This window comes from Neofelis nebulosa, chromosome 15 (assembly GCF_028018385.1).
Source record: "Neofelis nebulosa isolate mNeoNeb1 chromosome 15, mNeoNeb1.pri, whole genome shotgun sequence".
In the NCBI taxonomy this organism is placed as follows: Eukaryota; Metazoa; Chordata; class Mammalia; order Carnivora; family Felidae; genus Neofelis; species Neofelis nebulosa.
In genome coordinates, this window is record NC_080796.1 from 61,922,035 (window position 1) to 61,937,457 (window position 15,423).

Here is a 15,423-nt window from a genome sequence, read left to right on the forward strand (position 1 = left end):
CCACCTTTTTATATATAGCACTTGGCATGTTTGCTTGCTGTGTCTTTTAGAGGAAAGACCCAAGGGCCATTGAGATTAGCAGGCTCCTCAGCCGTGTCACCCTCTCCAGCTGGTCCGGCACCGGGGGCACTGCAGACTGAAAAGTAAATGACTCTGATTCCATCTGAACTAATGTCGGGAGACTGGGGATGTTAAGAAGGAAAGCGGCACCAGTCAGAGCTCATTGGACACTCACTATATATAAATGAAATCGAACAGGGACAAGGGAGAAGGTTTTGTGAGATTAAATCCTACTTCAGGGTCCAGAGGTAGGTTCATTTTGCTGTGCCTGTGAAAGACTTATGGAGTGACCCAAACCTTAACTGTAGAAACCAAGTGTCTCTGCTTGCCCAGAGAAAATATCCCAAACCAGAAACATGACCACCTCTGTCCCAGTGAGTCCGCGAGACAGTCAGCCTTCACAATGTGGAACGCATACTTCCGACCGATTCCAACTTTGTTTTGAGAGAAGAGAGTGTTGTCGCAATTCAGCCGCGCATCTCCTTCTTGTTTCTTATTCTAAGCCAACAAAACACTGCTAATTTTAGAGAGTAAAGACAGCCAGAGGCTCAAATGAGCAGCTAGTACCACTAAATAAACATGGGAAGAAATGCCACTTGCTATTGTAACGAAATATTGAAATTGCCTCAGATTTAATCACTGTAATTTAGCAATTTTGTGAATGTAGGTCAGCCATTTATTGGCAGCGATGTTTTTTATTGAAAGGGCGTATTTCTTTTTCACTAACAACCTTCGAATTTGCAGTCAATTTATTGCAAAGAATTACAAATTATCAATGAAGCATAAATGTAATTAGGTCTCCTTATATACAGCACGAGTGAAACTATCTACAAAGAGTTCTCTGAGCCCGATTTTAAGATCAAGTCCTCACAGTTTGGGACTGCATTAGCAATTGAGAATGAAGTGGTGTTTTTAACAGAAATGGCTTAGGTGTTTGCAACAACTGTGGAAACCTGTTATCTTCATTCCCTGATTTTCCTTTTCTTGTGCTATCACCAGACTACGTCATAAAAACCACCTCCAGTTCTGCCACCACCATCACAATAAAAGAGATATGATAATCATCTGAGAAACTGAAACAAGCGTATGTTGGGTTAATTGTCTGACTAGTGTTTGAAACTTACCGGTTTGGCTTTGTGTCTATATGGGGATCCACAGAAAGCCACAAGGCACACAGGGACACGTAATGTGGACTAATCAGGGTCTCCTAATACAATTATGATGGAAAGGCCAATACTATTTCACCTCTCCTTTATTCACATTTTGGAAACAGAAATATCTGGAATCAGATCACCAGCTATCCGCATGTAGTCCTCAAATTTGCGAAGATAATAAACGACTCATTTCCTGTCAGGCCGCTGGAGGTTTTGTGCTGTGTTTCAATGAGGATATCCCACCCAGGAGTAAGAGAGGAGCTGAAACTCTTCACTACTGGTAGCAAAATTGCAAGCTAGGAACTCGATCCTGGCTTTGAATCACATAAAACAGGGATGTAGTCATTTGCACAGGACATGTTCTAGAACGTTTCAAAATAAGGATTTGTATTATTATTTGAGACATCGGTTGGAGGAAGCCTTACATTTAGCAAGACTAAAGCTAGGTCTAGCTTTAGTGATTGGTGGGTTTCGGGTGTAGGTTTAGTGAGCTTGTGATTCACTCATCCACGCTCATATTTTGGGTTGGCTAAAAGGTAGATTTTTCAGGGCACCCAGTTCAACTTGGTTCTTTGCTTCCTTTTCATAACAAATAACTAAAATTCTGTATGGCAATATACAGCCTAGCTTTTTGGTAAGAATTTTCAATCCTCATATTTCAGGACTCATTTCTATCAGTGTTTCCTGAGTCGCTGTTAGCCAACCTGGTAAGCATTGCGGGGCACCACTATAAATTGAATGTTTTACATAAATGAAACTGCCGTCCTCCTATTCTCTCTCACCAGCCACTACCTAGACCCTCTGACTGGCCGCCGCAAATCAGTGAAGTCCCAGTGATGATCTCCCTCCCCTGGGTCCTGTGGCAAGTAAAGATCACCCACTGTGTACTTAGATACAGGCTTCCTCCTGCTAGGCATTCTCTCTCAATCTGGACGTGTCTCATCTTCACCCCCACCCCCCACCCCGGTCAAGCATTCTAGAACACTCTCCAGTCCCTGCAGTAGAGCAGGCTCCTGGGTAGGCACCGAGGTAAGCTGTGATTCCATAGCGTCCTCACAATCATGCAAGGAAAGCAAGGCCATATCCATTCCACAAATGAACAATGACCTGAGTCTCAGAGACATTAAATAACTTGCTCACGGTGACCTAATTACTCAATGATGACATCAAGATGTGAAGTCGGGGCTTTTGGATTTTATACCCCCCGGTATTTCTGCCCCACAACTCCGTATGTGTGTCTCAAATCGAGCACAATAAATTATTCCTCTACCTATTACCTCAGAGTACCTGGCACAGTATCACGTTCAACTATGAGTGCCCAAGAAATTATGCCATGATTGCATAATTTCTTGGTATTCCTCAGGTAGAATGCATATCCATATAGAACTCAGCCGCCTCATTTTAATCATCTACTTGCCTGTCTGTCCCTTGCATGAGGCTTTCTTTTACGTTATGCATCATCGTACCCCCAGTGTGTGACACGTGGCTGTCTCTCAGCATTCAAGAGATTCAAGACAGGGAAGCGTCCAGAGAGGAGAGCAAATGTTGCCAACAGGAGAGAGAATCAGCCCCCTCAGTGGCATCTGGAAGATAAAGCTTCAACACTAGAAACCTCCTAACATGACCAATTAAGTTTTCCACTTAAGAGATAAGGGCCTTGAATAAATAACCTTTGTACTGTACCACAGTTGTAGATCTAAATGGCCCATGAGATCAGGTAGAATCTATGCAGACGTTAAAAAAGTCCCTGAGCTGGGCGCCTGAATGGCTCAGTCGACTGAGTGTCCGACTCTTGATTTCCGCTCAGGTCATGATCTATCAGTCGTGAGATCAAGCCCCAAGTCCTGCTCTGTGCTGACAGTATGGAGCCTGCTTGGGATTTTCTCTCCCTCTCTCTCTCTGCCTCTCTCCCTCCCTACCTCCTTCTTCTCTCTCTCTCTCTCTCTCTCTCTCTCTCTCTCTTTCAAAGTAAGTAAATAAACTTAAAAAAAAAAAAAAGTCCCAGAAGATAATCTTGTCTGTTTTTACTGGATCACTAATATTAGCTTGCTTTCTTTCTGGTCAATTGTATCTCTCTTAAATATTTCCTAAAAGGCAGCTTCACTGTTTAACAACATAGGTATATCTTTATTTGTCATTGAATCAGGAACTTAGAAGTCACACCAGATGTGACTCTCTGTACCTGCCCTTGCCCTTGCACGGGCAGATCAACATACACATTGGGGATCCATACACAGGACAGCAGCAAAATAGGGTCTGTTCTTATGGGCCGAACCACGTCCTCCCAAAAGACACTGAAGTCTTAACCCTCAGTACCTGTGAATGTGACCTTATTCGGAAATAGGGTCATTGCACATGTTGTCAAGTTATGATGAAGTCATTAGGGTGAGCCCTAATCCCATATGACCGGCAGCCTTATATGTAAGGGAAATTTGAACACAGAGATAAATATACCACGCAAGGATGAAGGCAGAGATCAGGATGACGCTTCAGCGAGCCAAGGAGCTCCAAAGACTTCCAGCAAAACACCGGAAGCTAAGAGAGGTGCAAGGAACAGATTCTCCTTTCCAGCCCTCAGAAGGGACCAAGCCTGCTGACGCCTTGACCTCGACCTTCTGGCTCCCAGAACAATGTGACAATAAATGTCTGTTGTTGCAACCACTCGGTGTGTGGGTACTTTCCTATAGCAGCCATTGGGAACGAATATACTTGTCTTACGCTAAGATTTATAGACAGTCGCCTTTAGTTAAACGGCTTCTGTCTGTACTTAAAATTAAAAGGAAAATCATTTTTGTTATGTTTGCTTTTTCTTTAGCCCAAAGATACAAAAGTCTGAGTCATTATACGCGAATTTTATAAAGGAAATATAGTAATTTTAAAGGAGTTGAGATGAAGTCATTTTTGACATATCTTTTTTTTTTAAGATTATTTTTGAGCGAGACAGAGACAGCATGAGTGGAGGAGGTAGAGAGAGAGAGAGAGAGAGAGAGAGAGAGAAAGAGAGAATCCCAAGAAGGCTCTATGCTGTTGGCACGGAATCCACTGGGACTTGAACTCATGAAACCGTGAGATTATGACCTGAGCCGAAACCAAGAGTCAGACGCTTAACCAGCTAAGCCACCCAGGCCCCCCTGACATACCTTTTGAGTACCATGGAAATAGACTGTATGTGATAGTATATGACAGAAGATGTTATTGAAGATGCTACCAAGTTATAATCATTTATGACAGAGGTGAGTAGAGAGAAAATACAAATAAGATTACATGGGAAGAAAGAAGTTGGTCAGTGCCTAAATATGACCATGATCTACCCCATGTTGTTCTGGATATCAAAGACATTGACTGAAGGTGAGAAATGGAGGCAGTCGGCTCGGACACTGTGTAGAGAGCTTACTGGGTGGCACTAGGACTTCTGGGAAGATATGGGGGGCAGGGAGCTTGGGGGTTCTACCCTCCAGTCTGCATCAGCAACATGGCTCCTATTTTATTGTTTTCATATATTAGGGTCCTGCCTAAGGGTTCATTTGAAAGCAGGGCTAGGCTGCTTTTTTAAAAATTGCAGTTGGGGCGCCTGGGTGGCGCAGTCGGTTAAGCGTCCGACTTCAGCCAGGTCACGATCTCGCGGTCCGTGAGTTCGAGCCCCGCGTCAGGCTCTGGGCTGATGGCTCGGAGCCTGGAGCCTGTTTCCGATTCTGCGTCTCCCTCTCTCTCTGCCCCTCCCCCGTTCATGCTCTGTCTCTCTCTGTCCCAAAAAAAAAAAAAAAAAAAAAAAAAAAAAATTGCAGTTACTGCTTTAGCACTGTTTCCTGTTGACGTTTCAAACCCTACCCTACAGAGACATAGGTAATAGGTAGGTAAGTAGATAGATAAACCCCAAGTTAATTAAAATATAGTTTTCTGAGATCACACAATTTCGCCGTATCCCTTAAAATCACTGGATACAACTCTGAATGTCTCCGAATCCACACTTAGGAATTAATGCTTCTTCTAATCATAACTTGTTTTACTAAGTTCAAACGTTTTGAAAGAATTAAAGTAGTTTGCTGGCATATTAATTTTCTGATTTGAAAAATTCAAGGACCTCCTGGCTCTGAGAACCCTCTGTTCAGTTTGCTGATTCTTTTCTTTTCTTTTTTTAATTTTTTTTTAACATTTATTTATTTTTGAGACAGAGAGAGACAGAGCATGAACAGGGGAGGGTCAGAGAGAGGGAGACACAGAATCTGAAACAGGCTCCAGGCTCTGAGCTGTCAGCACAGAGCCCGACACGGGGCTCGAACTCACAGCCCTCACGGACCGCAAGATCATGACCTGAGCTGAAGTCGGCTGCTTAACCGACTGAGCCACCCAGGCGCCCCGCTGATTCTTTTCTTAAAAATGCTTTCTCATAAGTAATTGTCCTCCTTTCAAGTTTGAAATAATATTTGTATCTTCTAAAACCAAGCCAGTTTTCTGACGTATGATGTCAGATGCTTCCTGGCTGGTACTCTTCACTTAAGCTCTAGGACTACAAAATAAACACTCATTAAAACCAGGACCTCTCGCGCTCTGATTGCTACCGGAATAGATCTAGGTCTCGGCCACTTTTGGTTGTAGCAGACCTCTGTGCTCTGTCCACCCGCACTCTGTCAAGTTGTGTAGATGCAGCTAGATACCGTTCAACTTCGCTATGCATCCGACCCTGCTTCAGACCCACCACTCTCAGGAACCTACCCTCCTTTCTCACTACGTCAAACCGTGGCCATTTAGCCTCAGCGAGGTAACCCTCAACTATTCCTTCTTCCCACTCTTTGCAACTCCCAGCTCTGTGTATCCACTCAGGCTGGGCCTTTGTCCAAACACAAAGACCTACAACTACTTTCACATTTTAAAACATCAGTGCAAAACTCCTTAAAGTGAAACCAAGCTTTTCTGTCTCTCCTTCTCTTCTCTAAAGAAGTCACATGTTGGACGGGGTCCTTGATGGCACAAGAAGATGCCTGCGTGTCTGACTTACCCCTCTCTGTGCCCCCCTTTCCCCTGGTTAGAACGCCCTTGGTCCTCAACCGTGCACCTGAAATGTTTCCTGTGGTTGTTTCTTGCAGTTCCACGTAGATCTATCTTCTTTCCCCAGTTAGATTATAAACTATCTGAGGGCGTGCAACAAGTCCTTTCCTTAATTTGGGTTCCTCATAGAGCTAATAGTGCTCAGCATGCTTGATTAATACCTAATAGGAAACACTGGATTAAATTAACGGAATTCTAAAGCTTTCACAGACACAGAATACTTGCCTGTCGTTTTTCTGCTTTCAAAAGTGGGAGTGATGGTGAAGTCAATTTCAGGGGCTATTCTTGACAGGATAATCAAGATGACACTGATAACAATATCAGGAATGTGTGCTCTCTGATTTCTAAGGCAGGCCACTCCTTCAGAGTTGTGGCTAGTAATAAATCATTCACCTCTGACACAAGCCATTTAGCAGCAGAGTTTTAGCTCACAAACGAGGAAGATCCTGAAGGTTGGAAATAGGGTCTCTACGGTAAACCTTGTCTGATTCTGCACACCTAGTAGGTACTTAATAAATGCCTGTTAAAAATGAAAGGACGAATATAAGCCTAGAGCCATCACCAGTGACAATTGCATTCAGCAAGTGCCATTTATTTCAGTAAGTCAAAGATTTTTATTTTTTTCAATATTTTTGTTCTCTTAAATAAAGAGGTTAATAGGTAATTAAATTGCCTTCCAACAGCTCTCTGAAATATGACTCTGAAATCTTCAGTGATTTTCTTTCATATCCTGATCTGAATATATTTGTTCCTTTTAGAGAGAGAAATTAAAATACAACCACTGGAACACAAAACACAGAGCAGTCTCTTTTCGGAATGTTCCTCCGTGGCTGCTGAGAGGAGCTCTGACTGCCATTTACACGGTTCTCTGAAATAGCCGGGACTTCACTGTTCCCTTTGCCGACAAATTGGTGATAAAGCGACATCTCTCTACTCAACACCCGAAAGATATCTCTATGGTGCACAGTGTTGAATTCATGTGTTCAGTGTATTTGGGTCCGGGGTGTCCACTGCCTCAATCCAAACAAATGGACCGTCAGTTTCTTGCAGTCTCTTGAAAGTCCTCTACCTAATGCCCTGTGCTTCCTCGTCGCCAACTTTGTCTTTCCTTGTTATCTTCCAATTTGGAAAAGAGAATTCTCCATATTTGGAGAGCAGCTGCTGCCCATGTCTTATTCATCGCATGCCACCTTTCCGTTTCTCTAGCAGCCTGACTGCAAATTTCAGTGATCACATAGGTAATGGGGCATTTGGGATTTCTGGAATAAAACTAGCTGTGTCCCCATAACACTTACCCCTGGATCTTCTCAGCATTCAGATATTATATTCAGTTTGCTCGTATCCATATGGTTTCAGCTGGAGCTCCTTCCCGTATTTCATGTGTTCACCCTGACCTTGCCTGGGAGATTTCCCCAGGGCCTCAAAGGCAGAGAGAATGAATTCTTTTTCCCAGCGAACCCCTAAAGAAGCTGACACTGCTTCTGCGCACATTAGGGCAGGAGTAAAAAAAACCAGTTGAGTGTCTAATATCTCATGTTTACCATAGTCAGCCCAGGAAAGCAGCCGCTTCTCTCTCTCTCTCTCCCCCCACCTCTCTCTCTCTCTCTCTCTCTCTCTGACACACGCACACACACACGCACACACACGCACAGTAACTTAAGTAACTTTACAAGTTCTTTAAATCAGATACTCTTTCACTTATTTCCCTGATACTCACAGCAAGGTTTTCTATACTTACGCAGGCCAGTATTTTCTTCTGGAGAAAAAAAAAAAAAGACGGTGGTCCCGCTCCTTACTACGGGGGAGCCAAGAAAACACACCTGTAGTGGAGAATGAATATTCTAATGTTTCCGAACCTTTTGGTGAAGGTGAAGGGGGCTTGTTGAAAACATTGCTGTGAGCAGATGGACCCCTGAAACCATCTGCTATGAAGCAACTAAATGTTCAATGATGCATTACGGAATTATTCAGCTCTCAAAGAGCCTGAAAGTAGTTAGTAATGATGGCATCTGTACCGAGAGCGAACAACCTACTTATATATGATCTATTACTTCATAAACTGTTTGGAGACCCTCACTTCTTAAAGAAGCAGCGGCCTTCTGATTGCAGGTGTAAATTGTTACTTAAAAATTCCTAAATTATAGTATCAAAATTAGCATTTATTTTCCTCCTTTGCGTTAAATACACTTGGTGTGGAACCCCATTGTTTTCTCATTCCTCAACAAAAGTGTAGGTGACTGAGTCTATTTGATATCACTGAAAGCAAAAGGAAAGAAAGTGTATTTTCATTTCTCCGAACGATATCCCCTGGATATTTTAACATCTACATCAGTGTGTCTTCATTTTCAAAATAAAGTGTTTTTGTTATAAAAACGGTATGTGCCCCTCATAAAAATGAGATAAACAAAAATTTAAAAAAAGAAAAGAAGTTACTCCCAAAGACAATAGCACCATTGATAGTTTTTAGTGTATTTTCTTCAGGTCTTTCCCCCTACTAAGTTTAAAAGCAAACAACCAAATTTAGTTCCATAATTCCTACAAAGTATTTTGTATTTCAGAAACTTGGTTTTAAGATGTACAACTTGATGACATATCCCCTTTATTCATGGTCTTCCAGAAATACATATTCAAACTGATATGTCCATATGATGGAAAACCATTCAGCAATGAGACAGAACTAACAATTAATATAAACAACAGCATGGGCCAAACTCAAATGCATTATGCTAAGAAAAAGAAGCCAGACCTGAAACGCTATGTGCAGTATGGTTGCACTTGTACAACATTCTGGAATAGAGATGGGATCAGTGGTTGCCAAGCATTAAAGATGGGACAATATTTGACTAGAAGGAGATAGCATGAGGGTTTTTTAAAATATTTTTTAATGTTTTTATTTATTTTTGAGAGAAAGAGAGACAGAGCATGAGCAGGGAGGGGCAGAGAGAGAGGGAGACACAGAATCTGAAGCAGGCTGCAGGCTCTGAGCTGTTAGCACAGAGCCCAATGTGGGGCTGGAACCCATGAACCAGGGGATCATAGCCTGAGCAGAAGTCAGATGCTTAACTCGCTGAGCTGCCCAGGCACCCCTCTTTTCTTTTTTGAAGGATAACGTAATTGTTTGAGGTGGGGGATACATCAATGTATGCATTTGCCGAGTGCATAAAACTGCACATCAGAAAGACTAAAGTTTACTTTACGTACATTGAAATGTAAACTAAATATAGTCCAAAGAGTATAGACCATAGAAATTATCAGGTGTCGGCTTTACCCCTTGCTTAAGGAATTTTATTTATTCATTTAATAATTATTTATTGAGTGCTCCTCTATTCCAGGCACTGGTAAGTCCTAGGGATAGAGCAGAGAAGAGACAAAACACCTGTATTCAGGGAGCTTACATTCTAGTGGTGGAAGACAGCAAAATAAACAGTTAAGTTCTATTAGATCATGGTAAGTGCTATAGAGAGAACTAAAGCAGAGAAGAGGAGTGGGGAGGAGGGCATATTTAAGAAGGTAACATTTAAGCACCATCTTGAAGAAGATGAGGGGGTGAGTCCTGTGCTCTCTGGGGGGAGACTAATAAAAGTTCCTGAAGTCTGGAGGGAGAAATGAGCTCAGTGCCATCCAAGAACAAGAGTAGATATGGCCAGTGTGGGGACCGGAAGGGAAAACAGAGGGAAATGAGGTCAGGGGCGTAACGGAGGTGGGTCTGTGAGCATCCTACACAGACGTGGGCACTTGGCTTGACTCTGTGTGAGAAGGAGTGCTGTTGGAGGCTTTCAAGCAGAGGGGCAGCATGAACTTACTGCACTTAACAGGAGTCAGTCTGACTGCTGTGTGAAAAGAGAGGGTATGGTTTGGGTCGGGGAGAATCGAAGAGGGAAACCAATCAAGAGCAAGTGCAATCCACAAAGAGGCAAGGGTGGTTTGGACCAGAGTGGTGTGGGCAGAGCTGGTGAAGGGTGGCTGGATCCTAGAGACACTGGGATGAAAGCTAACAGGATTTCATCACAGAACAGCCGTAAAGTGTGAGAGAAAGAGAAGTCGAGGATGACTCGAGGGTTTGGGGGCTGATTCATTGGGAAGATGGGTTTCTGTCAACTGTAATGGAAAAGACCAAAGGAAGAACAGGTTTGGAAGAGAAAATCACGGGTTCAAAATATGAGCTTGTTTTTAAATGTGTTACCTTTGAAATGTGGATTTCCGAGTGGAGACATCTGGTAGCTGGCTTGGTATATGAGTTTGGAGTTCAAAGAGGCATCCAAGGAGGAGATATAAATTTGGGTGTCGGCAGTATATAGAGGGTATTTAAAGTCATGGGATCCATTCCGATAATTTCCCCATAGGCGTATCCAAATGCTGGCACTCCTACAAAACAGAAAACAATTCCAAGCTTCTATGTACTACACCCTTCCCACCCCCTAGGAATCTCAACAAGAAGCGTGAAGAGAGCTTTTTGAAACATTTAGACAAAATGAGAAATCAGCCTTGAAATAATAGCAGTGGAAGCTTCTCCATCTCCTTTCATATCCTGCTCCCTGAGAATTTCTCTGTGTGATAATCCTTGCTATACATACACCATGGATCAAGGTATTCACACAGCAATGGCTTTTTGTGACGTCACTTAGAAATCTGCTGTGTCTATGTGCCACGTATATATTTGGAAGGGATTTTTTATTTCAGACAATTTTTTTAATGTTTATTTATTTTTGAGACAGAGAGACAGAGAGTGAGCCGGGGAGGGGCAGACAGAGAGGGAGACACAGAATCCAAAACAGACTCCAGGCCCTGGGCTGTCAGCACACAGCCCGACGCGGGGCTTGAACTCATGGACTGCAAGATCATGACCTGAGCCAAAGTCGGACGCTCAACTGACAGAGCCACCCAGGTGTCCCTATTTCAGATAATTTTTAATTAAAATAATTTGGGGGGTGGTGCCTGGGTGGCTCCGTCAGTTAAGCACCTGACTCTTGATGTTGGCTCAGGTCATGATCTCACAGTTCATGCGATCGAGCCCCGTGTTGGTCTGTCAGCATGGAGTCTGCTGGGGATTCTTTCCCTCTCTCTCTGCCCCTCCACCACTTGCGTGCATGTGTGTGCATGTTCTCTCTCTCTCAAAATAAATAAATAAACTTAAAAAATCATATTCCTTATATTCATTTGATTATATATAGAATTATTTAGAAGTAAAACTACACAGAGAGCTTGAAAAATGCACAGAAACAAAATTCACAGTGTGCAACTCTGTATAAAGATACATTTACACAGGGACACCTGGCTCATTAAGTTAAGCGGCTGACTCTTGATTTCGGCTCAGGCCGTGATCTCACAGTTTCCCGAGTCTGAGCCCCGTGTTGGGCTCTTCATGCTGGTGTGTGGACCCTGCTTGGGATTCTCTGTCTCCCTCTCTCTCTGCTCCTCACCCGCTCACACCCTGTCTCTCTCTCTCTCAAAAAAAAAAAAAAAATAATAATAATAAAAATTAAAAAATACACTTACACAAATAATATATGTAAAAGAGAAAAATTACCTTTTACTTCTCAATCAGTAGTTAACAAGACCCTTTCCTATTTCATTCATTATTATAATTTAGATGTTTATAAAAGCTAGTTCTAAAAACTCATTAGTTTTATTTATATTATTGCAAACTAATGTTCTGAATAAAATGTTAATTTCTATCATCAAAAAACATGGGAAGAGGCAATCCAAGATGGTGGCAATGGAGACGCTGAACTTACCTCCTCCCGCAGACACACCAAATCCACACCTATGTATAGAATAATTCCCGGTGGGGGGGAAAAAATTAAAAAGAACAACTCTCTCCACAACAAGGGATAAACATGTCATGGCTAGATGGTAGGAGAAGCAGAGTCTCACCAAACCCCACCACCCTATCCGCATATAATAGGGAGAGATCTTACAAATCCAGAGCCTCTCCCAAAGAAGCGAGTTGTGCCATTGAGCGACTCAACCCCTAGGACCTGCACCAGAGAGATGAGGCCCCCAAAATGCCAAGCTTTGGAAACCAATGGGGCTTGTGTCCAGGGGACCTGGGGTCTGTGAGGACCTGAGATACTCATTTTGAGGGGATGGCATGTGGATTCACTTGCCCCAGGAACCAGTACAAAGGCAGCAGCTTAAGAAGTGATTATATGTGAAGGAAATTCATTTGCTAATTTTAAAGCATCTGTTGGGGGGGCTGGTGCTGACCAGTTGGGACTTTCTCGGGGGGATAGAGGCTCTGGTGAGAGCCATTTTTGCACTCTCCCTCTACCTTGCTAGCAGAGACAGCCACGATGGGGACACAGCCTCGCCAAAGCTGGTGGGTGAGTAACGTCCATCGGGGGCCTCCCTTGATTGCCTGGCCTTGGTTATCAGAGGGGCTTGTGTCTGTAGACCCCAAGAGACCATACCAATCAGAAAGATGGTCTGGCGGAGAAAGACAAATAGCATATGATTTCACCTGTGTATGGAATCTAAAAAGCGAAACAAACGAACAAACAAAAGCCAGACTCTCAGTACAGAGAACAAACCGGTGGTTGCCAGAGGGGAGGTGGGAAGGGATGGGTGAAATAGGTGAAGGGGATTAAGAGGTACAAACTTCCACTTAAAAAATAAGTAAGTTGCAGAGATGAAAAATACAGCATAGGGAATATAGTCAATAATATTGTAATAACGTTGTATGGTGACAGATGGTGACTACATATATTGTGATGAGCACTGAGTAATGTATAGAATTGTCAAATCACCTTTATATACCTAAGACTAGTATGACATTGTATGTCACTTATACTTTAACATTTTTTTAAAGTCCAAGGCAGACCAGTGGATTTTAATATAACAAACTACAAAAAGTTCATGTTTCAATTAACCTTTAAGAAACGTCTATTTATTGGGGCACCTCGGTGGCTCAGTTGGTTAAGCATCTGACTCTTTAAAAAAAAATTTTTTTTTGCTCTTTCCTATCGGGGTACGTGGAGTGAACTCGCGGGTCTGTGAGACCCGAAAATTGAGAGCTTCTTTGCGCCCCGGCACCTGCACCCGGCGGCTCTGTGGCTGTCACCATGCCACAAAACGAATATATTGAGTTACACCGGAAACACTATGGCTATCGTTTGGATTACCATGAGAAAAAGAGAAAGAAGGAAGGTCGAGAGGCTCATGAACGTTCAAAGAAGGCAAAAAAGATGATTGGTCTGAAAGCTAAGCTCTACCATAAACGGCTCCATGCTGAGAAAATACAAATGAAAAAGCCTATCAAGATGCATGAAAAGAGAAACACCAAGCAAAAGAATGATGAAAAGACTCCACAAGGAACAGTACCTGCGTATCTGCTGGACAGGGAGGGACAGTCCCGAGCTAAAGTACTTTCCAATATGATTAAACAAAAACGAAAAGAGAAAGCAGGAAAATGGGAAGTCCCTTTGCCCAAAGTTCGTGCCCAGGGAGAAACAGAAGTATTAAAAGTTATTCGAACAGGAAAGAGGAAGAAGAAAGCACGGAAGAGGATGGTTACAAAAGTCTGCTTTGTTGGAGACGGCTTTACTCGAAAACCACCTAAATATGAAGGATTCATTAGGCCAATGGGCTTACGTTTCAAAAAGGCCCATGTAACACATCCTGAATTGAAAGCCACCTTTTGCCTGCCAATACTTGGTGTAAAAAAGAATCCCTCGTCCCCACTATATACGTCTTTGGGTGTTATTACCAAAGGTACTGTCATTGAAGTGAACGTGAGTGAGTTGGGCCTTGTGACACAAGGAGGCAAGGTTATTTGGGGAAATATGCCCAGGTTACCAACAATCCTGAAAACGATGGATGCATAAATACAGTCTTGCTGGTTTGACAGCACTTTCAGACAAGTAACTCTTGACAATTCCTGAAGACTACTCACCAGTTAAGAAGACACCATTTCTGTGGTGGTTCTCCAAATACTGCCCAACAGCCTTACATATCTGCAGCCATCAAGAGAACTATTTATTCTATTGTAAGAAACATTAAAATAGGCTTATTTACATAAGAGACTGTTAAAAACTGAGAACAAACTGAGGGTTGATGGGGGGTGGGAGGGAGGGGAGGGTGGGGGATGGGTATTGAGGAGGGCACCTTTTGGGATGAGCACTGGGTGTTGTATGGAAACCAATTTGACAATAAATTTCATATATTGGAAAAAAATTTAAAAAATAGGCTTATTTACAAAAAAATTTTTTTAATGTTTATTTATTATTGGGAGACAGAGAGAGACAGAGCATGAGCATGGGAGGGACAGAGAGAGGAGGAGACACGGAATCCAAGTGGTCAGCACAGAGCCCGACGCGGGGCTCAAATTCACAAACCGTGAGATCATGAAGTTGGGCGCTCAACCGACTGAGCCACCCAGGCGCCCCTTCAGCATCTGACTTTTTCTTTTTTTTTAAATGTTTATTTCTTTTTGACAGAGAGAGAGAGAGAGAGACAGAGCATGAGTGGGGGAGGGGCAGAGAGAGAGGGAGACACAGAATCCGAAGCAGGCTCTAGGCTCTGAGCCACCCAGGCACCCCAAGCATCTGACTCTTGATCTTGGCTCAGGTCGTGATCTCAGGGTTCCTGAATTCAAGTCCAATGGTGGGCTCTATGCTGACAGTACGGAGCCCGCTTCGGATTCTTTCTCTCTCCCTCTCTCTCTGCCTCTCCCTGCTTGCACTCTCACTCTCTCTCTCTCTCTCTCTCTCTCAAAATAAATAAACTTAAAAAAATAAACTTCTAATTATTGAGTTTCAGCGTACCATCCAAGAAAGAAAGAAGGAAAGAAAGAAAAAAAGAGAAAGAAAGAAAAGGAAAGGAAAGGAAAGGAAAGGAAAGGAAAGGAGGAAGAAAGAATGAAAGAAGGAAGGAAGGAAGGAAGGGAGGAAGGAAGTTTAAGCCACCTACCACACCCAGCACACTGCACAGGTAATAGACAGAAGGACACCCCCGTCTGCCTATGAAAAAGGCCTGTCTGCCTGTCCTGGAGCTTCCGCCTGAAGCTGAGCTTCCCCACACATGCAGGGGCTACAGGGCTGCATTCAGGGAACATAGGCAAGGAGACACCTTTGAACCCCACTTGGCCTCACCACAGCTTGCTGATACCTCCAGAAAGGAGCTTACACACTGGTCTGGGGCCCTTGATTTTTGCCACTGGACACCT

At 43.1% G+C, this 15,423-nt stretch overlaps 1 protein-coding gene across 1 annotated transcript; it reads left to right on the top strand.

The window, feature by feature from the left end:
- The first annotated feature begins 13,218 nt into the window (after nt 1–13,218).
- LOC131495310 (ribosome biogenesis protein NSA2 homolog) lies at nt 13,219–14,263 on the top strand. The gene has a single exon (XM_058700147.1). The coding sequence runs from the start codon at nt 13,322–13,324 to the stop codon at nt 14,081–14,083; it is 762 nt and encodes a 253-aa protein (XP_058556130.1). The 5' UTR covers nt 13,219–13,321; the 3' UTR covers nt 14,084–14,263.
- Nucleotides 14,264–15,423: the final 1,160 nt, after the last annotated feature.

Excerpts from the sequence above, each read along its gene's own strand:
- LOC131495310 (XM_058700147.1), top strand. The coding sequence starts at position 13,322 with ATGCCACAAAACGAATATATTGAGTTACACCGGAAACACTATGGCTAT.